This window comes from Macaca fascicularis, chromosome 7 (assembly GCF_037993035.2).
Source record: "Macaca fascicularis isolate 582-1 chromosome 7, T2T-MFA8v1.1".
In the NCBI taxonomy this organism is placed as follows: domain Eukaryota; kingdom Metazoa; phylum Chordata; class Mammalia; order Primates; family Cercopithecidae; genus Macaca; species Macaca fascicularis.
The window spans coordinates 68,916,004-68,942,747 of record NC_088381.1 but is presented as its reverse complement, the minus strand read 5'-3'; the positions used below and the strand labels follow the sequence as shown (position 1 = coordinate 68,942,747).

The 26,744-nt window shown below is 40.6% G+C and overlaps 1 protein-coding gene across 12 annotated transcripts in view; it reads left to right on the top strand.

The window, feature by feature from the left end:
* PDE8A (phosphodiesterase 8A) overlaps positions 1 to 26,744 on the top strand; it is a 179,701-nt gene that overhangs the window by 68,764 nt on the left and 84,193 nt on the right. For 6 of the 12 annotated variants that reach the window (XR_012415303.1, XR_012415302.1, XM_065548354.2 and 3 more), the window contains 4 exons: positions 13,309 to 13,365; positions 15,653 to 15,843; positions 23,814 to 23,888; positions 24,726 to 24,780. Coding sequence is in view for 6 of the 12 variants with exons in the window: in XM_065548354.2 (XP_065404426.1) it covers positions 13,339 to 13,365; positions 15,653 to 15,843; positions 23,814 to 23,888; positions 24,726 to 24,780 (348 nt within the window). In the remaining 6 variants the exon portion in view is untranslated. The remainder of the gene's footprint in view (positions 1 to 13,308; positions 13,366 to 15,652; positions 15,844 to 23,813; positions 23,889 to 24,725; positions 24,781 to 26,744) is intronic. The other 6 variants (XM_073996591.1, XM_073996594.1, XM_045395937.2 and 3 more) reach the window with 2 other exon arrangements.

Below are 26,744 nucleotides of genomic sequence, written 5' to 3'. Positions count from 1 at the left end.
CTTTTTAAAAAATGTGTTAAAAATTTTTTTTCTTCAACTTTTAAGCCCCGAGGTACTTAGGGATGTGCAGGTTTGTTATATAGGTAAATGTGTGCCATGGTGGTTTGCTGCACAGATCAACCCATCAACCAGGTATTAAGCCCAGCACCTGTTAGCTATTATTCCTGATGCTCTCCCTCCCTCCACCTGCCACAGGCCTCAGTGTGTGGTGTTCCCCCCACATGTGTTCATGTGTTCTCATCGTTTAGCTCCCACTTATAAGAGAGAACATGCAGTGTTTCGTTTTCTGTGCCTGTTAGTTTGCTGAGGATAATGCTTCCAGCTCCATCCGTGTTTGTGCAAAGGTCATGATCTTGTTCCTTTTTATGGCTGCACATACTGGCTTTTTAAAATTATTATTATTATACTTTAAGTTCTAGGGTACATGTGCACAACGTGCAGGTTTGTTACATATGTATACTTGTGCAATGTTGGTGTGCTGCACCCGTTATCTTGTCATTTACATTAGGTATATCTCCTAATGCTACCCCTCCCCCTCCCCCCACCCCACGGCAGGCCTTGGTGTGTGATGTTCTCCATCCTGTGTCCAAGTGTTCTCATTGTTCAATTCCCACCTATGAGTGGTGTTTGGTTTTCTGTCCTTGTGATAGTTTGCTCAGAATGATGGTTTCCAGCTTCATCCATGTCCCTACAAAGGACATGAACTCACCCTTTTTTATGGCTGCATAGCATTCAATGGTGTATATTTGCCACATTTTCTTAATCCAGTCTATCATTGATGGAAATTTGGATTGGTTCCAAGTCTTTGCTATTGTGAATAGTGCCTCAAACATACATGTGCATGTGTCTTTATAGCAGTATGATTTATAATCCTTTGGGTATATACCCAGTAATGGGATGGCTGGGTCAAATGGTATTTCTAGTTCTAGATCCTTGAGGAATGGCCACACTGTCTTCCACAATGGTTGAACTAGTTTGCAGTCCCACCAACAGTGTAAAAGCGTTCCTATTTCTCCACATCCTCCCCAGCACCTGTTGTTCTCTGACTTTTTAATGATCACCCTTCTAACTGGTGTGAGATGGTATCTCATTGTGGTTTTGATTTGCATTGCTCTGATGGCCAGTGATGATGAACATTTTTTCATGTGCTGTTGGCTGCATAATTGTCTTCTTTTGAGAAGTGTCTGTTCATATCCTTTGCCCACTTTTTGATGGGGTTGTTTGATTTTTGCTTGTAAATTTGTAAAGTTCTTTGTAGATTCTGGATATTAGCCCTTTGTCAGATGGGTAGATTGTAAAAATTTTCTTCCATTCTGTAGGTTGCCTTTTCACTCTGATGGGAGTTTCTTTTGCTGTGCAGGAGCTCTTTAGTTTAATTAGATCCATTTGTCAATTTTGGCTTTCGTTGCCATTGCTTTTGCTGTTTTAGTCATGAAGTCCTTGCCCATGCCTATGTCCTGAATGGTATTGCCTAGGTTTTCTTCCTGGGGTTTTTATGGTTTTATGTCTAACATTTAAGTCTTTAATTCATCTTGAATTAATTTTTGTGTAAGGTGTAAGGAAGGGATCCAGTTTCAGCTTTCTACATATGGCTAGCCAGTTTTCCCAGCACCATTTTATTAAATAGGGACTCCTTTCCCCATTTCTTGTTTTTGTCAGGTTTGCCAAAGATCAGATGGTTGTAGATATGTGGTACTGTTTCTGAGGGCTCTGTTCTGTTCCATTGGTCTATATCTCTGTTTTGGTACCAGTACCATGCTGTTTTGGTTACTGTAGCCTTGTAGTATAGTTTGAAAAGCCAGGTAGTGTGATGCCTCCAGCTTTGTTCTTTTGGCTTAGGATTGTCTTGGCAATGCGGGCTCTTTAAGTTCCATATGGACTTTAAAGTAGTTTTTTCCAATTCTGTGAAGAAAGTCATTGGTAGCTTGATGGGGATGGCATTGAATTTATAAATTGCCTTGGGCAGTATGGCCATTTTCACGTTATTGATTCTTCCTGTCCATGAACATGGAATGTTCTTCCATTTGTTTGTATCCTCTTTTATTTCATTGAGCAGTGGTTTGTAGGTCTCCTTGAAGAGGTCCTTCACATCCCTTGTAAGTTGGATTCCTAGGTATTTTATTCTCTTTGAAGCAATTGTGAATGGGAGTTCACTCATGATTTGGCTTCCTGTTTGTCTGTTATTGGTGTATAGGAATGCTTGTGTTTTTTGCACATTGATTTTGTATCCTGAGACTTTGCTGAAGTTGCTTATCAGCTTAAGGAGATTTTGGGCTGAGACGATGGGGTTTTCTAAATATACAATCATGTCATCTGCAAACAGGGACAATTTGACTTCCCCTTTTCCTAATTGAATACCCTTTATTTCTTTCTCTTGCCTGATTGCCCTGGCCAGAACTTCCAACACTATGTTGAATAGAAGGGGTGAGAGAGGGCATCCCTGTCTTGTGCCAGTTTTCCAAGGGAATGCTTCAAGTTTTTGCCCATCCAGTATGATATTGGCTGTGGGTTTGTCATAAATAGCTCTTATTATTTTGAGATAGGTCCCATCAATACCTAGTTTATTGAGAGGTTTTTAGCATGAAGGGCTGTTGAATTTTGTCAAAAGCCTTTTTTGCATCTATTGAGATAATCATGTGGTTTTTGTCTTTGGTTCTGTTTATATGATAGATTACGTTTGTTGATTTGCGTATGTTGACCCAGGCTTGCATCCCAGGGATGAAGCCAACTTGTTCGTGGTGGATAAGCTTTTTGATGTGCTGCTGGATTCGGTTTACCAGTATTTTATTGAGGATTTTTGCATCAATGTTCATCAGGGGTATTGGTCTAAAATTCTCCTTTTTTGTAGTGTCTCTGCCAGGCTTTGGTATCAGGATGATGCTGGCCTCATAAAATGTTAGGGAGGATTCCTTCTTTTTCTATTGATTGGAATAGTTTCAGAAGGAATGGTACCAACTCCTCTTTGTACCTCTGGTAGAATTCAGCTGTGAATCCATCAGGTCTGGGACTTTTTATGGTTGGTAGGCTATTAATTACTGCCTCAATTTCAGAGCCTGTTATTGGTCTATTGAGGGATTCAACTTCTTCCTGGTTTAGTCTTGGGAAGGTTTATGTGTCTAGGAATTTATCCATTTCTTTTAGATTTTCTAGTTTATTTGTGTAGAGGTGTTTATAGTATTCTCTGATGGTAGTTTGTATTTCTGTGGGGTCGGTGGTGATATCCCCTTTATCATTTTTTATTGTGTCTATTTGATTCTTCTCTCTTTTCTTCTTTATTAAGCTTGCTAGCAGTCTATCAATTTTGTTGATCTTTTCAAAAAACCAGCTCCTGGATTCATTGATTTTTTTGAAGGGTTTTTTGTGTCTCTATCTCCTTCAGTTCTGCTCTGATCTTAGTTATTTCTTGTCTTCTGCTAACTTTTGAATGTGTTTGTTCTTGCTTCTCTAGTTCTTTTAATTGTGATGTTAGGGTGTCAGTTTTAGATCTTTCCTACTTTCTCTTGTGGGCATTTAGTGCTATACATTTCCCTCTACACACTGCTTTAAATGTGTCCCAGAGATTCTTGTATGTTGTGTCTTTGTTCTCATTGGTTTCAAAGAACATCTTTATTTCTGCCTTCATTTCGTTATGTACCCAATAGTCATTCAGGAGCAGGTTGTTCAGTTTCCATGTAGTTGGGCAGTTCTGAGTGAGTTTCTGAATCCTGAGTTCTAGTTTGATTGCACTGTGGTCTGAGAGACAGTTTGTTATAATTTCTGTTCTTTTACATTTACTGAGGAGTGCTTTACTTCCAACTATGTGGTCAATTTTGGAATAAGTGTGATGTGGTGCTAAGAAGAATGTATATTCTGTTGATTTGGGATGGAGAGTTCTGTGGATGTCTATTAGGTCCGCTTGGTGCAGAGCTGAGTTCAGTTCCTGGATATCCTTGTTAACTTTCTGTCTCGTTGATCTGTCTAATGTTAACAGTGGGATGTTAAAGTCTCCCATTATTATTGTGTGGGAGTCTAAGTCTCTAAGGACTTGCTTTATGAATGTGGGTGCTCCTGTATTGGGTGCATATATATTTAGGGTAGTTAGCTCTTCTTGTTGAATTGATCCCTTTACCATTATGTAATGGCCTTCTTTGTCTCTTTTGATCTTTGTTGGTTTAAAGTCTGTTTTATCAGAGACTAGGATTGCAACCCCTGCCTTTTTTTGTTTTCCATTTGCTTGGTAGATCTTCCTCCATCCCTTTATTTTGAGCCTGTATGTGTCTCTGCACGTGAGATGGGTCTCCTGAATACAGCACACTGATGGGTCTTGATTCTTTATCCAATTTGCCAGTCTGTTTCTTTTAATTGGAACGTTTATCCTATTTACATTTCAGGTTAATACTGTTATGTGTGAATTTGATCCTGTCATTATGATGTTAACTGGTTATTTTGCTCATTAGTTGATCCAGTTTTTTCCTAGCATCGATGGTCTTTACAATTTGGCATGTTTTTGCAGTGGCTGGTACTGGTTGTTCCTTTCCATGTTTAGTGCTTCCTTCAGGAGCTCTTTTAAGGCTGGCCTTGTGGTGACAAAATATCTCAGCATTTGCTTGTCTGTAAAGGATTTTGTTTCTCCTTCACTTATGAAGCTTTGTTTGGCTGGATATGAAATTCTGGTTTGAAAATTCTTTTCTTTAAGAATTTTGAATATTCACTCCCCCCCTTCTGGCTTATAGAGTTTTTGCCAAGAGATCCGCTGTTAGTCTGATGGGCTTCCCTTTGTGAGTAACCCCAACCTTTCTCTCTGACTGCCCTTAACATTTTTTCCTTCATTTCAACTTTGAATCTGACAATTACGTGTCTTGGGGTTGTTCTTCTTGAGGAGTATCTTTGTGGCATTCTCTGTATTTCCTGAATTTGAATGTTGGCCTGCCTTGCTAGGTTGGGGAAGTTCTCCTGGATAAAATCCTGCAGAGTGTTTTCCAGCTTGGTTCCATTCTCCCTGTCACTTTCAGGTACACCAATCAGATGTAGATTTGGTCTTTTCACATAGTCCCATATTTCTTGGAGGCTTTGTTCGTTTCTTTTTACTTTTTTTCTCTTAACTTCTCTTTCCGCTTCATTTCATTCATTTGATCTTCAATCACTGATAACCTTTCTTCCACTTGATCAAATTGGCTACTGAAACTTGTGCATGCATCACATAGTTCTTGTGCCATGGTTTTCAGCTCCATCAGGTCATTTAAGGTTTTCTCTACGCTGTTTATTCTAGTTAGCCATTCGTCTAATCTTTTTTCAAGGTTTTTAGCTTCTTTGTGATGGGTTCAAACATCCTCCTTTAGCTCAGAGAAGGTTGTTATTACCGATCGTCTGAAGCCTTCTTCTCTCAAGTCATTAAAGTCATTCTCCATCCAGCTTTGTTCTGTTGCTGGTGAGGGGCTGCTTTCGTTTGGTGGAGAAGAGGCACTCTGATTTTTAGAATTTTCAGCTTTTCTGCTCTGGTTTCTCCCTATCTTTGTGGTTTTATCTACCTTTGGTCTTTGATGCTGGTGATGTAAAGATGGGGTTTTGGTGTGAATGTCCTTTCTGTTTGTTAGTTTTCCTTCTAGCAGTCAGGACCCTCAGCTGTGGGTCTGTTAGAGTTTGCTGGAGGTCCACTCCAGACCCTGTTTGCCTGGGTATCACCAGTGGAGCCTGCAAAACCGCAAATATTACGGAACAGCAAATGTTGCTGCCTGATTGTTCCTCTGGAAGCTTCATCTCAGAGGGGCACCCAGCCGTAGGTGTCAGTTAGCCCCTAGTGGGAGGGGTCTCCCAGTTAGGCTACTGGGGGGTCAGGGACCCACTTGAGGAGGCAGACTGACTGTTCTCAGATCTCAAACTCTGTGCTGGGAGGACCACTACTCTCTTCAAAGCTGTCAGACAGGGACGTTTAAGTCTGCAGAAGTTTCTGCTGCCTTTTGTTCAGCTATGCCCTGCCCCCAGAGGTGGAGTCTACAGAGGCAGGCAGGCCTCCTTGAGCTGTGCTGGGCTGCACCCAGTTCGAGCTTCCTGGACGCTTTGTTTACCTACTGGAGTCTCAGCAATGGCAGAGGCCTCTCCCCCAGCCTGGCTGCTGCCTGCAGTTTGATCTCAGACTGCTGTTCTAACAGTGAGTGAGGCTTCCTCTGCATGGGACCCTCTGAGCCAGGCATGTGATATAATCTCCTGGTGTGCCGTTTGCTAAGGCCGTTGGAAAAGCGCAGTATTAGGGTGGGAGTTTCCCAGTTTTCCAGGTACCATCTGTCATGGCTTCCCTTGGCTAGGAAAGGGAATTCCCAACCCCTTGCGCTTCCCGGTGAGGTGATGCTCTGCCTGCTTCTGCTCACACTCTGTGGGCTGCACCCTCTGTCCGACAAGACCCAGTGAGATGAACCCCGTACCTCAGTTGGAAATGCAGAAATCACACTTCTTCTGCGTTGCTCATGCTGAGAGCTGTAGACTGGAGCTGTTCCTATTCAGCCATCTTGGAACCTCCTGTGCTCATACATGGCTTTTTAAATGTTGAGGTAGTTCCCTTCTATTTCTAGTTTGTTGAGTGTTTTTATCATAAAAGGATATTGAATTTTGTTAAATGCCTTTTCTGCATTATTTAAGGTATAATGAATGAGGTTTTTGTGCTTTATTCTGTACGATAATGTATTACACTGATCAATTTTCATTTTTCGATACATCCTTGTGTTTCAGGAACACATCCCACTTGGTCATGGTGTATAATGCTTTTATTATGCTGCGAATTCAGTTTTCTAGTATTTTGTTGAGGATTTTTGCATCAGTGTTTATAAGGGATATTGGCCTGTAATTTTCTTTTAGTGTCTTTTGTTGTTGTCGTTTGTTTTGTTTTTGAGATAGAGTCTCACTCTGTTACCTGGGCTGCAATGCAGTGGCATGATTGTTTTGTTTTAAGGGATAGGGTCTTGCTCTGTTGCCCAAGTTGGAATGTAGTGGCACAATCTTGTCTCACTGCAGCCTGGACTTCCTGGGCTCAAATGATCCTCTTCCCTCAGCCTCCTGAGTAGCTAGGATTATAGGTGCATACTACCATGGGCAGCTTTTTCTTCTTCTTCTCTTTTTTGTAGAGTTAGGGTCTCATTATGTTGCCTAGGCTTGTCTTGACTCCTGGCCTCAAACAGTCCTCCCACCTTAGCCTCCCAAAGGACTGGGATTACAGGTGTGAGCCACCACATCTGGCCCTGACTTTGTTATCAAGGTAATACTGGCCTCATAGAATGAGTTAGGAAGTGTTTCTTTCTCTTCAGTTTTTTGGAAAAGTTTGAGAAGGATTGTATTAGTTCTTTAAATGCTTGGTAGAATTCACCCATGGAGCCATTGGGTCCAGGGGTTTTCTTTGTTGGGGGATTTTTGATTACTGATTCAGTCTGCTTACCAGTAATAGATCTATTCGGGTTTTCTGTTTATGATTTGGTCTTGGTACTTTTTGCGCTTCTATGAATTTGTCCATTTTATCCAGATTATCCAATTTGTTGGTGTATAATTGTTCATAGTATTCTCTTAGAATCCTTTTTATTGCTGTAGAATTGGTAGCAGTGTCCCTACTTTCATTTCTAATTTTGGTAATTTGAGTCATTTTTATTTTTTTCTCCATCTAGCTAAAGGTTTGTCAATTTTGTTGATCATTTCAAAAATCAGCTTTTGGTTTCCTTGATTTTTCTGTATTATCTATTCTCTATTTTATTAATCTCTGCTCTAATCTTTATTATTTCCATCTGTTAACTTTGCATTTAATTTGCTCTTTTTCTAGTGCCGTAAATTATAAAGTTAGGTTGTTGATTGAGATCTTATTTTCTAGTGTATTTATAGCTGTTAATGTTCCCCGTAGCACCGTTTTTGCTGCTACATCCCATAAGTTTTGGTATGTTGTGTTTTTGTTTTCATTCATCTCCAAGTATTTTCTAATTTATCATGTGTATTCTTCTTTGATCTGTTGGTTTAGATTGTGTTGTTTAATTTCCACGATTTTGTGAATTTTCCAGTTTCACTATTGTTACTGGTTTCTCACTTTATCCTGTTGAGGCCAGAGAAGATACTTTGCGTTATATCTATCTGTTAAAATCTATTGAGGTTTGATTTGTGGCCTAACATATAGTCTGTCCTTGAGAATGTCCCATGTACACTTGAGAAAAATGTATTGTTGTTGGGTAGCACATTCTGTATATGTCTATTAGATCTTGTTGGTTTTATTGTGTTGCTTAAGTCTAGCCATTATGGAGAGAGGGGTGTTGAAGTCTTCAACTGTTATTTTAGAACTGTCTCTTCCTTCAATTCTGGCAGTTTTTACTTTATATATTTTAATGGTCTGTCATTGGGTACATAATTGCTTATAATTGTTATATCTTGTTACTCTATTGAATCTTTAACATATAATGTCCTCCTTTGTCTCTTATAGCCTTTTTTGGTTTAGAGTCTATTTTGTCTAATGTTAGTATAGCTACCCCTGCTCTTTTTTGATTACTATTAGAATATCTTTTTCTGTCCTTTCACTTCCTGTTTTTGTCTTTGGATCTAAAGTGAATGTCTTATAGACCACATATAGATGGGTTCATTCTGCCAATCTCTGTCTTTTGACTGGAGAGTTTAATCCATTTATATTTAAAGTAATTACTCAGCCTGCACAACAAAGCAAGACCCTGTCTCTACAAAAATTTAAAAATTAACCAGGTGAGGTGGCATATACCTGTAGTCTCAGCTACTCGGGAGGCTGAGGTGGGAGGATCTCTTGAGCCCAGGAGTTCAAGACTACAGTGAGCTATGATCATGCCATTGCACTCCAGCCTGCGTGATAGAGCAGTACCCTGTCCCTAAAAATAAATAATTACTGATAAAAGTGGACTTAACTTCTGTCATTTTGCTATTTGTTTTTCTGTATGTCACATAGTTTTTTTTTTTTTTTTTTGTCTTCCATTTCTTTAATTACTGTCTTCTTTTGTGTTTAGTTGATTTTTTGTAGTGCAATATTTAAATTCCTTTCTCACTTCCCTTTGTATATATTCTATAGCTACTTTTTTGTGGTTAGCATGGGGATTATAGTGAACATCTTAATGTTATATAAATATTTAATTTGAATGATGCCAGCTTAACTTCAATAACATACAAAAATTCTTCTCCTATACTGCTTTATTCCCACCCTTTTCAGTTATTGATGTCACAAAATTAAAACTTTATGTAGTTGATCCTCCATATTGGTGGGTTCCACATCCGTGGATTCAGCCAACTGAAGATTGAAAATATTTAGAAAAAAAAAAAACAATAAAAATAAAAAATGTAAAAATTAGTACAGCATTAACTGTTTATATAGCATTACATTGGATTAGGTATTATAAGTAAGTAGAGACAATTTAAAGCATAGAGGAGAATGAGAGTATGTTATATAAGGTAGTTGAGCATCCATAGCTTTTCATGCATATGGGTGTTCCTGGAACCACTTCCCTGCAGATAACAAGGGACAACTGTACATTGTGTGCCCAAAAGCATACACTGATACTTTCAAATGTCTCTTATTTAGAAAATAAAATGCAAAATACAGAGTTACCAACCAAAGTTACAATAATACTTCCTTTTAAACCAATGATTTTTTTTCCCACCAAACTGTATTCATCTCTTAAATCATGTAGGAAACAAAAAAAGGAGTTATAAGCCATTTATACAATAGTGATAGCTTTTTAAATTATCCATGGTTTCACCTTTTTTGAGATCTTTATTTCTTCAGACAGCTTTGAGTTACTGTCTAGTATCCTTTTATTTCACCCTGCAGGACTGCCTTGAACATTTCTTGCAGGGCTTATCTAGTGGTAATGAACTCCCTTAGTTTTTTTGATTTGTTTTATTTTGTTTTTGTTTTTGTTTTTCATTCTGGAGATGTCTTAATTCCTCCCTCACTTTTGAATGAAGTTTTAGGATATAGGATCTTTGATTGACAATTTTTTTTCTTTTAGCACTTTAAATATAGCTGACCTCCTAAGCTTCTGATGAGAAATCTATTGATAATCTTATTGAGGATTTCTTGTGTGTGACCAGTTTCTTCTTTCTTGCTGCTTTCTTTTTTATTTTTCTTCTTTTTTATTTGTTAATTTTTTTTGAGATGGCATCTCACTCTGTTGCCCAGGCTGGAGTGCAGTGGTGCGATCTCGGCTCACTGCAACCTCCACCTCCCAGGTTCAAGCAATTCTTCTGCCTCAGCCTCATGAGTAGCTGGGGTTACAGGCACCCGCCACCACACCCAGCTAATTTTTTTTTTTTTTTTTTGTATTTTTAGTAGAGACAGGGTTTCACCATGTTGGCCAGCCTGGTTTTGAACTCCTGGCCTCAGGCGATCCTTCCATCTTGGCCTACCAAAGTGCTGGGATTACCAGCGTGAGCCACCATGCCCAGTTCTTGCTGCTTTCAAGATTCTCTTTTTATCTTTCAGCAGTTTCATTATAGTGTATCTTGGTATGGGTCTCTTTGAGTTCATCTTACTTATTGTTTGTTGAGCTTCTTGAATATTTATATTTATGTCTTACATCAAGTTTGGGATGTTTTCTTCATACATTTTCTCTTTCTCTTTCTCTTCAGCGTCTGGGACTCCCATGATGCATATATTAGCTTGTTTCATGGTGTCCTTCAGGCACTGTAAGCTCTGTTCACTTTTTTTTTTTTTTCAAAGCTTTTTTCTGTTTCCCAGACTCGATAATTTCAATTGTCCCCTCTGTAAGTGTGCTCATTTTTTCTTTTGCCTGCCCAAATTTGCCTTTGAATCTCTTCAGTGAATTTTTCATTCCAGTTATTGTACTTTTCAGCTCCAGAAATTATTTTTGGTTTCTTTTTAGTTTTTTTCCATCTCTTTCCTTATGTTTTCATGTTGTTCATGCATCATTTTCTTGACTTTCACCACATCTTTCTTTAGTTCTTTTAGCATCTTTAAGTTGTTTTAAAGTCTTTGTCTAGTAGATCTGCCATTAGGTATCTTTCAGGGGTGGTTGCTGTTGATTTAGTTTTTTTTTCATTTGAATTGGCTGTACTTTGCCTGTTTCTTTGTATGCTTTGTGAATTTGTGTTGAAAACTGGACATTTGAATTTAATAATGTGGTAACTCTGGAAGTCATATTCTCCGTCTTCCCCAGGGTTTGCTGTTATTGTTTTGTTTTGTTTTGTTTTGTTTTGTTTTTAATTGTGGTAGGCCATCTCTGTGCCAAGGATCAGTCTAAAGTGTAAACTTAAGGTCTTCTCAGGCATTTTCTAAGCCTTTCCCTAGGCTTGCATAATCTCTTTCTAATTTTCCCTGTATATGCCATTGCTTTTGAATGCCTTAGTCCCTAATGTCTGATTCTCAAAGGGGAAAAAAGAAAAAATGAAAGGAGAGGAAGGGCGTTAGCCCTTTAAATCTCCTAGAAGTCTCTTCAACTAGAGGGGGAATGGCTTGCAACAATGGGAGAAAGTGCAACAATAATGCACCCCTTCTTTATCTGCACCTCTGTATTCAGTGATCAGAGCACAGATCCCTGATATTTGGAGGACAAGGTTGTTTTTGCCTTCCCTAGGTCCTGCAAGTTGTGTGCAGGTTGCTTCAGGAACACATACACAGCTACCCACCATGGGCCTGGGTACCTGCTATGTGCTAAGAGCTAAAATTAACTGTGGTTTACCATCCAAGCCTTCCCCTGGAAGTTGCAAGTCTTCAGTTGTTCCTAAAATAGCTATATCAGACATATTCTGCCAGTGCAATATTGTCTAGGTGAGAAGACAGATTCCTGGTGCTTCTTACTCTACTGTCTTCTCTGAATCCATCTTTTAAGACTCTCCTTGGACCTCTTGGACCATCTTCTCTCATAGAAATTCTGGCTTTGGCATCTGGTTACACCAGTATGAGACTGGCCCATAGTTGCACAACTCAAGAGGATAGATGATACCATGCACTGTCTGTTCTCCTGACTCTTTCACCTAACTGAAGAATCTTCCTCCTCAGTCTTTGGTCCAGAATATTAGGGACCGTCATTCTTTTTATACCTTCTGAGAGATAAAATTATTAGAAAGCAATTCAGAAACTGAACCAGTGGCCCATAATTAGTAGACATCAGCTTCTCATGGTTAAAAATATATGTCGATTTTTCTTCTGTCACTAAGCAAACTTCATATGATGTGCTTACTAGAATAGATCACTGCTTGAGGGGAGAGATTGGAGGAGGGCAGTCAGTTGGGAAACATTTTGTAGGAAGTCCTATGGATCTTGTTCTTCTGTTGCTGTGATGAATCATACCATCACATAGAGGCCTAGATTGGGATCTCATCAACACCTACAGAGTTTCTGGGCAAATTACAAAATGTATCTCTTTCCCTGGGTAGCAGCCCAGTGCCAGAATTCATCATCTGGAACTGGATTTCAGCCCCACCTTCTCCCTTCCTTGGGCCCCTTTGTGTTGTACACAGACTATTCAAATCGTCTAGTGTTCCTGATCTTACAGCACACTGTATGGAGCTAAACAAACCTGGGTGGAATCCCAGCACTGCCACTTGCTGTGTGGCCTTAATGCAGGGTAATTAGAACTTCAGTTTTCCAGCTATAAACTCTCACCACATTACTATCGGATTCAGTGAAATAACATATGTTCAGCCCTTAGCACAATAACCAGAACACACTGAGTCTTCCATTGGTGCTGTAATTGTTGTTACTCATTGGGGTTTGGTTACGATATTATATTTATCTTTGATTTAGCATTACATTCTCAAATGGATAAGTACTTATCAGTAAGTGCTATTATGCTCCTCTGTGAAATGGAAAGTGTCAACCATTTCTCAATGACATTCCACGGTTCTGACTGCTGGACTGCATTACTCGTGTGCCATTTGGATATAAGATTTCATCGTCCATCAGGAAAAAAATGGAAATAGGCACAGAGGGAATCAGCGTTTATTTAGTATCTGTTATTGGGGGGCTTTCTGTATTGTCATCTCATTTGGCCTTTGTAACAAATGAGAAATTGAGGCTGAGGAAGATTAATTCACTTAAAGTCACATGTAGCTAGTAAAAGGCAAAGCCAGAATCACATTCATTTTATTTATTCATTTTATTTCTCCTTTCCTGCTCCCCACTTCTCCTGGGGGCCATAAGGAGATCCTTAGGATTCTTCATAATCATTTCATTTATCTACTATTTACTTTATTTGTCTCTAGAATAGAAATTTTGCTTTCATTTCTGGCACTGATTAGAGAGAGAAAAAGTTAAGCTTCTCTCTGTTGTCTTTTTTTTTTTTTTTTTTTTTTTTTTTTTTCATTTTTAAGCAGATCTCTTTCTTACAGGTAGCAGTAGCTGATGTGCAATTTGGCCCCATGAGATTTCATCAAGATCAACTTCAGGTAATAATGAACTGTGCTGTATTTTTCACATGCTGATTTTCTTTAAAAAGGGTGGAGGTGGAGCTAAATTTACACATTTAAAATAGTCTTTCATTTAGATAATAGTGTTTGGATCGGTGTTAAATTCCCTGAACTCTGTAACAGTATTATAGTTATATAAGACAATATCCTCTTCTTAGAAATACACATTAAGGTGTTTAGAGATGAAGTGTTTGTAGCCTGCTTTCATTGGTTCAGCAGCAGTAGGCCAGGCACGGTGGCTCATGCTTATAATCCCAGCACTTTGAGAGGCTGAGGCAGTAGGATTTCTTGAGCTTGAGGAGTCCTTGAGGAGTTTGAAACCAGCCTGGGCAACATAGGGAGACCCAGTTTCTGCAACAACAGCAACAACAAATTAGATGGGCGTGGAGGTGTGTGCGCCTCTGGTCCCACCTACTTGGAAGGCTGAGGTTTTGAGAATCACCTGAGCCCAGGAGGTCAAGGCTGCAGTGAGTCATGATCGCACCATTGCACTCTGGCCTGGGCAACAGAGTGAGACCCTGTCTCAAACAGAAGGAAAAAATTGGTTCAGCAATAAATAAGAAATGTGTATAATTGCATGTATGTACATGTACGTGTTTAGAGAGAGAGAGAAAGCATAGCAAAGGTGGTAAAATGTTGATAAATGTAGAGAAAGGGCATCTTTAGTGTTCATTTTCATTCACGTTTCTGTAGATCTGAGATTTTCCAATATAAAAAGTAAAAAGATTGTCTTTTCAATGTTGCTGAATCAGCTGTATCAGAGAGAAGATATCTGTAATATATGTAATTCAAAATATGAGACAGAAAACAACCAATTGAAATTTAGTCAAGTTATCCAGACTCCCCGCACATAAACACATGTTTCATTCACTATTACATTTAAAAATAATGTGAAAAGTGCTGACAGAAATGTGTGCTCTTAGTTCTCTGCATGTATGGTCCTTGTGTAGTTGAGTAAACTTGGAAGAAATAAACTTAAGGAGGGTTTCTGACAGCTTTGCAGTCTGTTTCACAGGCTGCCCATCTCCTCCTTACCACTGTTGCCCCATTGTCAGTCTGCTTCTGAAGGGATGGAGCACCGGTGCTCCTGAACCAGATTGGGAGTGAGAATAGCAGGCAGAGAGAGAGGGAAGGAGGCTGGCTGGATAAGGAAGAAGCTATGGATACAGGCCTCGCTTGCTCCAGGCCAGGACTGACGTGATCAGGGGCAACCAGCCACTGTCCTGGGCAGAGGCACAGATGCTAGCTCTCGTACCTGGTGACTGTGTCACCAGGCTTTGAAGTGTCACATTTTGGTCTACTTTAAATCTTCCTTCTTTTAATCAAAGTGATTTTTTTTTTAACTTGGAGGAATTACATAAAATCTTGAGTCAAACATTTCAATACATTATTTATAGGATTAAGTATTCCAATAATTTCACCAAGATATTAGCATTCACCATCTGAGAACTTACCCAGTTAACTTTCTTTTAACTAAAATAAATATTAATGTGTTTTAATTCATTTAGTTTCAAGATAAAATGCCTAACTAAACCTTTGTTGAGTTCTGTCAGTGGGTTTCTTAGCAAAAAAGTAGGCATATGGCCAGGTGCAGTGACTCACACCTGTAATCCCAGCATTTTGGGAGGCCACAGCGGGTGGATCACTTAAGCCCATGGAGAGACCCCATCTCTACTAAAAGTACAAAAATTAGCCAGCCATTGGTGCACACCTGTAATCTCCCAGCCACTGGGGGCGCTGAGGTACAAGAACACTGGAACCCTGGAGACGGAGGTTGCAGTGAGCTGACATCACACTACTGTAGTCCAGCCTGTGCAACAGAGGAAGACCCTGTCGCTCACCCACCATCCCCCCAAAACACACACACACACACACACACACACACACACACACAGAAATGACAATTCTGACCAGGCACGGTGGCTCATACCTGTAATCCCAGCACTTCGGGAGGCCAAGGTGGGAGGATCACGTGAGCTCAGGAGTTCGAGACCAGCCTGGCCAACATGGCAAAACCCCATCTCTATTAAAAATAACAAAAATTCACCGGGCATGGTGGCGCGTGCCTGTGGCCCAACTACTTGGCAGGGCTGAGGCAGGAGAATCACTTGAACCCAGGAGGCAGAGGCTGCAGTGAGCCGAGATCGTGCTATTGCACTCCAGCTTGGGCAACAGAGTAAGACTCGTCTCAAGAAAAAAAAAAAGTGTAAGAAATGACAATTCTAACATCTTTGTTTAAAAAAGTGTTTGTGCTCTTTTGATTCAGGTACTTTTAGTGTTTACCAAAGAAGATAACCAATGTAATGGATTCTGCAGGGCATGTGAAAAAGCAGGGTTTAAGTGTACAGTTACCAAGGAGGCTCAGGCTGTCCTTGCCTGTTTCCTGGACAAACATCATGACATTATCATCATAGACCACAGAAATCCTCGACAACTGGATGCAGAGGCACTGTGCAGGTAAGCCCAAGACTCTGGCCTAAATAGTCCCATTGGCCTTTGTGACAATACATGCAGCCTAGAAATAGATTAAGTTAGACTCACTCTCTCTTTTAAGTTGCTTTCCATGCATCTAAAATAAACAGAATATTAGAACCTCACTATTTGTAGGACTGATGTATGTCTCTTTTGTTTTGTCTTGCTTCACTTTACTTGAAACAGTAAGAAAATATGAATAATAAGAATTATTAAGGGTCAAAGTGAAACCCAAAATGTAATTAACCACAGATATCACTTGCATATTAGTGCAGTAAGAATTATAATTTTTCAGATTGTTTTCAAAGTTGTAAAAATTTTGAAAATTGCCTTTTAATGTTCGATGAATGGGTTTTATTTATAACACTTGCACATTGTCAATACTATGAGAGAATTCTGTGTAGTGACCTAAACCTAAAAAATGCCTTTTAAAGAAAGTTACTTGCTGCTGATGGAAGCAAGGCAAATATAAAATTTTATGACATACTAACTTGAAGGACATTTAAAATCTTGACTTTTAAGAGAGAGAAAAGATATAAGCTAAGTAGATTAAAAACCTGTGGGTTAAAAACCGAGGTGACAAGCAAATGACACCATATTAGAAGATTATTTGTGGGGTATGTGATGACGTCAACGTGGGTTTGTTTCCTTGGTGGTGAGAACTCCACACTCCTGGTAGTCAGACTAGGTAGCATTTACCCTTCCACGACTTGCCTCCAGTAGTTTCTCCTGTGGCCTTGATCTAGTGCCTGAGATGTGCCCTATGTTCCTCATCTGTTTCGATCTGGTTGACTTCACAGTAAGCCATTATCATTGTAGCCCAGATTTATTTTATTTTATTTTATTTTATTTTTCTCAAGACAGAGTCTCACTCTGTCACCCTGGCTGGAGTGCAGTGACTTGATCTCAGCTCACTGCAACCTTTGCCTCCAGGGCTCAAGGGATTCTCCTGCCTCAGCCTTCCAAGTAGCTGGAATTACAGGCACACACCACCATGCCCGGCTAATTTTGTATTTTTGGTAGAGACGGGGTTTCATCTTATTGGCCAGGCTGGTCTTGAACTCCTGACCCCAAGTGATCCATCTGCCTCAGCCTCCCAAAGTGCTGGGGTTACAGGTGTGACCCACTGCACCGTGCCCGCCCTACCCCAGATTTCTTGACATGTCATCTGGCCAGTCACCCAGCACGTTCATGGGGGATTGCAGCCCAAGAGAAATAGAGAGAGCTCTGGCTAGGAAAGAGGGAGGTCCAGGTCCTTGTCTGGCTCTTCCTGGACAGCCGCTTGTCTGTGGGTAACTGCGCCTTCTCTGGGGATGTTTTAGCTCAGCTGTAAATTTGGAACATTTGGTTTCCAGTATCCCCTTTATCCCTAACATTGAATAGATACCACACAGAGGAGGGGAAGATGATATGTAAATTACATGATGCTTGGTAGTCATGGTGGAATGTTGCAAGGCAGTAGAGGTGTCTAAGGTGGGCCAAATGGCTGCCGAGATAGAAAAGGGAGGACAGCGTGAGGGAGCTGGAGAAAACTTGGTCTCTTTCCCAGTCTTGTCCAGGCCCAAGCCTAGCCACAGGTATGTGCTGGACAATGGAAGTTCATACCTTTAAAGGTGACTACTAGAGCATCTTGTATTGTAAAAGAAAAATTAAATTGTGTTGGTTATGTTCCACTGTTAAAAATTGTAGTAAAAGTAACATAACATTATATTCCACTTTTTAAGGGAAGAAAATGTACTATTGCTATACGTTTTAGGAATATTCTAAAAAAAATAGGATTAATTCATTCAGCAGATTTTTATTGAGCTATGTACAAGAGAATGTTTTAGACTGAAAGTTATAAAATGAAGTTCTCGTCTTTTATAAGCTTATAGACTAGAGGAGCTGAAATATTTCAGTGAAGAAAAGTAATGTTACATGCTCAGTTAAAAACTCACACAAGGGCCGGGCGCGGTGGCTCAAGCCTGTAATCCCAGCACTTTGGGAGGCCGAGGCGGGCGGATCACAAGGTCAGGAGATCGAGACCACAGTGAAACCCCGTCTCTACTAAAAATACAAAAAATTAGCCGGGCGCGGTGGCGGGCGCCTGTAGTCCCAGCTACTCAGGAGGCTGAGGCAGGAGAATGGCGGGAACCCGGGAGGCGGAGCTTGCAGTGAGCCGAGATCGCGCCACTGCACTCCAGCCTGGGCAACAGCGTGAGACTCCGTCTCAAAAAAAAAAAAAAAAAAAAAAAAACTCACACAAATACCAAATTCCATAAGCACTGTAGTTAATCAGAGTTCTTTCATCGTGTAAATAACAATTTTATATAGTTTTTAAGTAAAGAATGGGAACTGGATTGCTTTAATATATGGTTTTAGAGAAGCAGAGAAGACAGCTGTGCCTCTCCTCTGTGAAGTGCCTAGCACCCTCCATCCAGCCTCTCCTCAGGACCTGGGGCTCACTAAGTGAAAGCCCAGAGATTTAGAAGCTCTGCTTTTATTGAACCCAACTTTGTCCACAGTTGGCCCACAGGATTGCTTGAACAGATCTATTATTCCTCTTCCCCAGAATGGATTTCCAACATTAGAGGAATTGTGTCCCCCACAGACATCTTTTCTTTTCTGAACTGAGCACACCCTTACTGCTATCAGTGGCTCCTAACAGATCCTGGTTTCATATTCCCACCGCATCACGGATGCTTCCCCTGGGTACCCTTTTCTGATTGATAGCCCTTGTAAGCATGGCTTCAGAACCGAAAAGCTCACACTAGGTTTAGGGGAACCAGTGACAGTAAGCAGAACAGTCCCCTCCACTGTGCTAGCCAGAGAGCGCAGGCCTTTACAAATGTAATCCCCGATCACATTTATTTCCTGATGGCCACATCACAGCCTTGGCCAAGAATCTCAAGTCTTTCTCACAAGCTGTTTTCTACTACATCATCTCCATCTTGTTGGGTGAGGATTTGGGGTAGCGGTGGGTCCTTGTACTAATCGTAGTGAGGTTTCTAGAGGCAAGAGCAGACCCTGATTTATTTTCCTAATCAGTTTTGTCTTCATTCTGGCCCTTACCTGGCTTATCTCCCTTGAGATCATCCCTTTAAGGATGCGTGCCCACTTTGGACTGTTCAAGAAATCTTTCCGGGCTTCCCGCCCCTAAACCAGCTTGCCTTGTCTCTGAGCTGACTTACGTGGCTAGTGAGACCTTAGCCCTGCAGAATTGTGTCCTTCCCTTCATCTTCCCTTTTGGGATACCTAATCAACACTGCCTATGAAGAGCTTTTCATCGGTTGTTGACCTGTCTAAATGACTAGCATTCACCTGTATCTCTCTGTTGGGGGCATTTGGAACTCCTTACACTCCTTATGAGATGCCTTGCTAACAGCAAATATTCTATGTCTGTTATATTTCCAAATCTACCAGTTTAGGAACCCTACTTTGCAAGTCTCCTCAGGTCTGGGCACTGCATTTGGTACTAGAGCTACATAGATGAGTAAGATGTGCTTCTTGTCTCTGAGGAGCTAATACTTTAGTTAGCAGGGAAAGTGAGTGATTTCGGTATAGGCTTGTAAGTGCCCACAGAAGAGGTTTACGCAGAGTGTTGTGGGTGCCTGTGTCAAAGAGGGCTTTGCCAGAGGATACTTGAGTTGCATCTTAAAGGATAAGCAGGAGTTTTGAAAGGAAGAAAGGTGGAGAAAATGTTCCAGGTAGAGGGAGCAACATGTGTAGAAACAGGCAGGACATCCGGGCACCTCTGCTCAGTGCTAGATGGCTGCTGGTCAGGCAGATATGGAGTGGGTGTCAGGGGAGGCTGGAACAGCAGACGTGAACCAGATGATGAAGGCCTTGTGTGCTGAGCCAAAGGCTGTGGACTCCACCCCGTAGGTAGTTGAGACACTGATATATTCTGCGCAGGAGAGTGTCGAGCAGGATAGAAAATCACTTGGCTACCAAGTGGAGAATGGAGTAGAAAACTGGAGGAGATGAGGCAAGTCAATCAGTTGTGAGGCTGCTAGAGGCCCATCCAGTAGTTCCCAACAGAGTATGGCTTCATATTCCCACTGTGGTACTTGATATCAACGTCTCCTCCCAACTTCCTATCAAAAAACCCATGAAGAGGGAAAAAGAGACAAAAATTGACCGTAGCAATAATAAATAAAAACACACAAAGATAAGATGATAGGTCAGAAGCTGAGAGAACAGAAAAGGATGGGGATCTCCACTGTATCTGTCGTACTGTGGAGACTAATAAAGAAGCCTGTTTCTGAACTGTGCCTCGCACACTTCAGTCTTTGAAGCTGAAATACCAGTGGCCATAAAGGAAGGCAGTGGAAATGAGCTTTGCTTTACTCCCACTGCGTTCTGCCAAGCCTGGGATGCTGGATTGCTCTGACCAGAGAAACAGATGGCTGAGCCCCAGCAGAGCAGCAAGGCTGTATGAGCTGGGCAGAGGCCTGCACTCTAGCCCCTGCCATCCCTGCTGCCCCTTGAATCCTTACTTTCTGCATCTACTCAGAAACCCAAGGTAAGGAAGAGAAGGATATGGACAGAGACATGGTTTTTCTACTGTGTTTTAAGAAGGGACAGAGGCATGAGGAACCTGAGGATAGTTCTCCACATACTGTAGTTTCAAAACAGCAAATTGCATCAGTTCTCAGTTTTAGTTTGAGAATCAGAGAAAACAGGCCAGGAGCCCGCTCTGCAGCAGACCTGTGCATACCTGCTGGCAGTACTCTCCAAACCTGAACTGTGCTTGTTGATGTGGTCTATAGCCCAGACCTAAGAGAAGGATGGCTACTGACACCAAGGGTGTTCAGTGAAGAGGTGCTAAGGAAACTCTTGTGACCCTCTTTGTTAGCAAACTCTCAGCCTGCACAGATGCGAATTGCATTCAGGGATGTGTAAACAGGATGCAAAGGGGGGCCTGTGAAAAGTGCCACCACATAATGAAGGGGAAAAAACAGCTCTGAAGACTAAGAAAATTATTTTTTATAAGACACTGTAGAACCTTTTGAAGACATATGCTTAGTGGACTCAGAAGAGGTGCAGCAGTATTTCTTTGTGCAACAGGAGTAGGTCTCTGTAATAAAAGGGAAGATCTCATAAAGGGAAATAGAGAAAATTAAAAAAAGTACTGCTTGAAAACCCAAAACACATTAACAGAATTAAAATCTATGTTGAATGAAGAAGCAAGATTGAACCCAGAGCACCAGATGCTTTTATACAATTTCTTGATTCACCTTGGTGTGCAGGTGATAATATACCATTATCAATCCCATTCTTTGTCATCTGAAACTCATACATATGGCAGAGAAAAATAGCAAAGCACAAGTAATGGAGTTGTGCTTTTGTAAAACTTAACTCATTAAAGGGCTGGGCTATATTCTTATAGTGAGCCTCCATTATGTGGCCTTTTTTCCAGTGTTGTGCTGAGACCATTATCAGAATTATTTGTAGTTGCCTAGAGTAGCTTGAGTCTGGTAGTTGCCCCCAGTATCCATTTCTATTCTTTTCCTAATAACAGAATCTCTGATGTGTAGCTGGGCATATGGCTATCTAGAAAATAGATTGTGTTCCCTAGTTTTTCTTACAGCTGGCCAATGGACCCATCATGTGTATCTTCTGGAAAGTATCCTTAGGGAAGGAGCATTCCCTTTTTCCTGCTGTCTGGAATGTGGACATTATGGCTAGTGTTCAGTATCTGTCTTGGACCATGAGGAAGAAACCTCATGTACAGACAGTAGTGGAGAAACACTGGTAGGAGCTAGGTTCCTGATCCTGCAGAGTCCATGGCAGCCCTGGACTGTTTCCCTCTGCACATTTTTGATGTGTGAAACAGATACTGTTTAAACCACTCTTCTCTGATGTTTTCTATCTTGTGTGGCCAAAATGAATCCTAATGGTAAACCAAGTAGCATGGTTTTAAGACTTTCCCAGTGAGGCCAGGCATTCCCATAGCTCTTCCCCAGGAAGCAGCCTTTCCCATAGCTCTTCCCCAGGAAGCTGAGCCTGCCTGCTCTCCCCAGTCAGGGGGACCAGGGTTGAACTGGAGATTGACACCTGGCCAGTAAGCCCTGAAGTGGCGTGTCTACAAGGGATCTTCCAGCAGAGCCATGTAGCACCCTTTGGTTTGCTCCCTCTGGAGAGGATATGTAGGTGGACGCTAGAAGAGTACAGAGTGAACACGGAAAAGCAGAGGTGTTGAGGGGGTGGGGAAGAGGTGAGCATGAGAGATACTGGCTGGTCCCTAGAGCTGCTTTTCCATTCCTGAGCAACTTCCCTATCCCTGGCCTATTCTGCATCTGTTGTTAGATTCAACCTTTCTCAACCTGGATTCCGTAAGAAAATGAAGCCTGAATGCCCACAGGCAAGAATGGGCAAAGGAGAACACAGTCATGCCCATTCGTTTGTGTATTATGTGTGGCTGCCTTTGTGCTATAATGGTAGAGTTGAGTAGTTGTGACAGTCCATATGGTCTGCAAAGCCTAAAATATTTACTCCCTGACCCTTTACAGGAAAAGTTTGCTAAGACTGGGGCATCTGGCTGAGTGTACTACTGGCTGACACCTGTAATCCCAGCACTTTGGGAGGCCAAGGCAGGAGGACTGCTTGAATGCAGGAGTTCGAGACCAGTCTGGGCAATGTAGTGAGACCTCGTCTCTATAAGAAATAAAAAAATTAGCCAGTGGCATGTGCCAGAGGTCCCAGCTACTCATAGCTGGAGCCCAAGAGGTCAAGACTGCAGTGAGCTGTGATGGCACCACTGTACTTCAGCCTGGTGACAAATGAGAGCCTGTCTCAAAAAAAGATGGGGGCATCTATCGTGCATGATGAATCTCTTACATATCTGGAATGGTTATGTTATGTACCATCTTTGGGAGAATTGAGAATTAGTCGCTCAAATTATTTTCTGGATTCTGTGATTCAGAAGTGGTTCTAATCCTTGAACTAACAGCTGAAGCAAATGCAGTCAGTCTTGACTAATTTCTGTGCCTTCCTAGACACATTCTCCAGGAGGCCAGCTCACCTTTGACTTGACTAGTGCAGTCTGGTTATGTTCCTCTACATTCTCCTCCTTTTAGAGTCCCTCTCCAACATGAGTCTTCTTCCTCTGGGTCTGGGGTGAGTTCCTTCCTTCTCCAGTGGAGCTGTTCTTCTCTAGAGTCCTGCTTTCTTCTCCCAGTGTAGGATGAGTTCAAAGCTGTTGCATATCACCAGTGGAGCACTTCTTTTCTTTCTCCTATTCTATGTCACGTTTATTTCTGCTCTGATATTTTGGCTGTATTTTCATTCCCCATGGCCTCTAAAGCTGCTTCTGCAGAAGGGTTGAATTCACTCTGTATGGGAAGTCTCGTACTCTTTGGGTAACTTTAGTGGAACAGTCTCTTGTACTTTTCTAGACCAGTCCTCTGTTCTTAACCCTCTCATGAGGTGTTGATGCTCTTCTTTCTGACCGATTACAATATCTTGCATTTCCTAGTTTTGGATTATTTTTGGTTATTAATTTAGCCTCCATTTTACCTAGGAACTCTTCATCCTTTGTGCTCCTTAGAATGCAGTGGAGCCAGCCCTTGGGCTCCTTTATCCCCGTTGTAAACATAGCCATCACCTTGTGGTAATAGACATAAACTTGCATTTTCCTTTGGAAGAAGAGACCAACGGCTTCTTTCATGTAAGCACAAAGTAGGGAAAATACTCTGCCTGAAACAGTGCAGGTTAACAAAGATCGGAACAAGTGAATGCATATCATCTTAGTTAACTGTTAATTCATACTCCATAATTGTTACAGTTAACACAGTCCATTGAATGGGAATTTGCCCCCAAAAGAGAGAAAGATCAAGTAGTCAAGAAGGTGAGTGAATTCAGAGAGTGAGGGGATCATTTACTCTCCCTTCTTACCCCTCTTCCAACTTTAATTGTTGTAATTGTTTAAGTATATTTGGTTTTTAAGGATTATTTTTATATTTGTTTTAAAGTTTTGTGTTTTTTTTAAGGTCTATCAGATCATCAAAACTCTCAGAAAACACAGTTATTGTTGGTGTAGTACGCAGGTAAACTTTCATTTTTTTAATGTTGAAATCGAGGTGTTAGTGTAATACTTATTCTTAACAGATGGCCAAATAGCAGCTTGTGTGCTGTGTCAGGCATTCCCCTTTGTAGTATGGCCTTTTCTCCTTTATTCTTTCTTATTTTATTTCGCTTCTTTGGTTAACTTCCTGGAAGGACTTTCTGCTCTCATGCTAGATTTTTGTGATTTTTAAACTGCCTTTCACTTTAGAAACAGGCAAACTGTGAGAGAATTCCATTCCTAAAAGTATGAATGTTTTCTAGGGGTATCTTCCTAGGGCCTTCTAATTCCAAATATCTCTGAGGATTTGAATTACACATAAATGGGGGAATCTTAGGTTTTGTCTTTAAATTGGAGGTAAGGAAAGAAGAGAAATATATTAGGAGAAGGGCAAGTATTCAAATTAATGTTATTTAGCTTATATGTTTTTATACATAGAAGAAACGTTTCTGTGTCCTTTAAACTTTTTTCCTGAGCTGTAGGGGAAAAAGGAATTAAAAAAACCTGGAAGTAGAAGAAAATAGGAGTAAATTTAACTTCGTTTAAATTAAAAATTTTATATATTAAAAAGATATTTGGACACTCCTGTATTCCTGCTATTAATGTAGTTTCTATATTTCAAGTATTAGAATATGTAATTCCAAAAAGCCAAATGTGAAACTGAAACAGAAGACAGTTTTCAACTTTATCCTTTAAATTTGTATATTAATCTGACTCATCTAAAAGTACTCATAACGAAGTATTTAAATTAGTAGAGTAAAAGAGGTGAGATGTAATTGATAAAAACTATGTCTGTGTTCTTTATTGTGTTATTTTGAAGGGTGGATAGAGAAGAGTTGTCCGTAATGCCTTTCATTGCTGCTGGATTTACAAGGGTATGTACTCACTTATTTGTTATACAAGTATAATTCAATTTGAGAAATTATTTTATCTCAGTTCGGTACCCGGCAAAAGCTTTGAATTAATTTGAAGAAAAAAAATTATTTTCTGGCCAGGCGTGGTGGCTCATACCTGTAATCCCAGCACTTTGGGAGGTCGAGGTAGGAGGATCCCTTGGGCCCAGGCATTTGAGACCAGCCTGGGCAACATAAGGAGAACCTGCCTCAATCGTACTTAAAAAAAAGAAAATTACTGTCCTTGTTTTATAGTTTGGTTTAACTTCGTTTAACTTTATAATCTGCTAATCTAATCTATAACAGTTCATGTTCTCAGTCTCTCAAAATTATGCCTGCTAAAGTCATCTAAACATAATAAAATCCCCTTTAATGGCATATTCACTAAAAATTATACCATAGGATGTATTGTTATGATGCTGACATGTATACATGCAAATTTTTAAGCCAGTTCAAGGATTCTGGAAATAAGGCAACCCAAACACAGCTCTCTTTCTCTCCACTCCTAGCTTGAATGTGTTGGTTTATCTAAGCCAAAAGGTTGCTTGGGGCTTTGGTCAGCTGGCTGCAAATGAGGCCTTAGGAATCATACAGAGAGAACTTAAGTAAGGCTGACCCTTGGGCAGATTTGTAGCCCAGGTTTGTATAAGTAAGGTAGTCAAGAAATCTCAAGCTGTGAATTTAGTTTCAAGTTTTCTGGATGAGTAGGACTCCTAAGTGCCTGACAGAAGCAAATACAAATCCTCCCCAGAGGAAGACAGCTTCATCTTTGCCTGCAGAGGATCTCCATAAATAATTGCTCAAGGGCAGCAGGCAGCAGTAAGTCAAAGCTAGAGTCAATCCACCAGGTGACAGGGCATCCCAAAGAAAAACTAGCAGAGAAAAAAGCCTAGTAACAGACCCTCACATCCCTCGGAGACTAGTTATGAGACATGAATTATAAAGCAAGTATGCTTACTATAGTTAAAGAAATGAAAGATAAGCCAGGAAATATCTGCAAGGAATAGGAAACTATTAAAAGTGTCATGGCAAATTTTATGAAGAACAAAACTGAATTGTAAGAAATTAAAACACAATAATTGAAAAATTTAAAACTTAGTAGGTCACATGTAGCACAGAAATACAATGACAGGAAATAAGTTAGGTGAAGAAATGTGGAGGATAGTGTGTGAAGTTTTGTGTGTATATATAACTGGAGTTCCAGGAGAAGAGGAAGGATGGAACAGAGGAAATATTTGAAGAGTTACTACCTGAAAAATTTCCAGAACTGATGAAAAACTAATTCATAGATTCATGAATTTTGACATATCCAAAGTAGAGTAAATTTTAAAAGAGGACACATCCTAGTGAAACTGCAAAAAAATAAAAATAAAATAAAAGGACTTAAAATCAGCTAGAGGAAAAAAGATTACCTTCAAAAGAATGACACACTAACAACTAGCTTCTCAGCAGCAACAAGTGGAAAACAGAAGACAGTAGAATAACGTTTTCAATGCAGTAAAAGAAAATAACTTCCTTGGGAGGCTGAGGTGAGCGGATCACAAGGTCAGGAGATTAAGACCATCCTGGCCAACATGGTGAAACCCCGTCTCTACTAAAAATACTAAAATTAGCTGGGCATGGTGGTAATCCCAGCTACTTGGGAGGCTGAGGCAGGAGAATCACCTGAACCAGGCAGTTGGAGGTTGCAGTGAGCCGAGATCGCACCACTGCACTCCAGCCTCGCAACAGAGCAAGACTCTGTCTCGAAAAAAAGAAAAGAACTTTCTAGAATTTTATACCTAGCATGTATATCTTTCAAAAATGAAGGTGAAATAAAGACTTTCAGAAATGTGGACATTGAGAGAATTTGTAGCTAGCAGATCCTCACAAGGAAATTCTAAAGGATATATGTTGACCAGAAGGAATGTGAATTCCAGGTGGAAGGTCTGAAATGCAAGAGATGA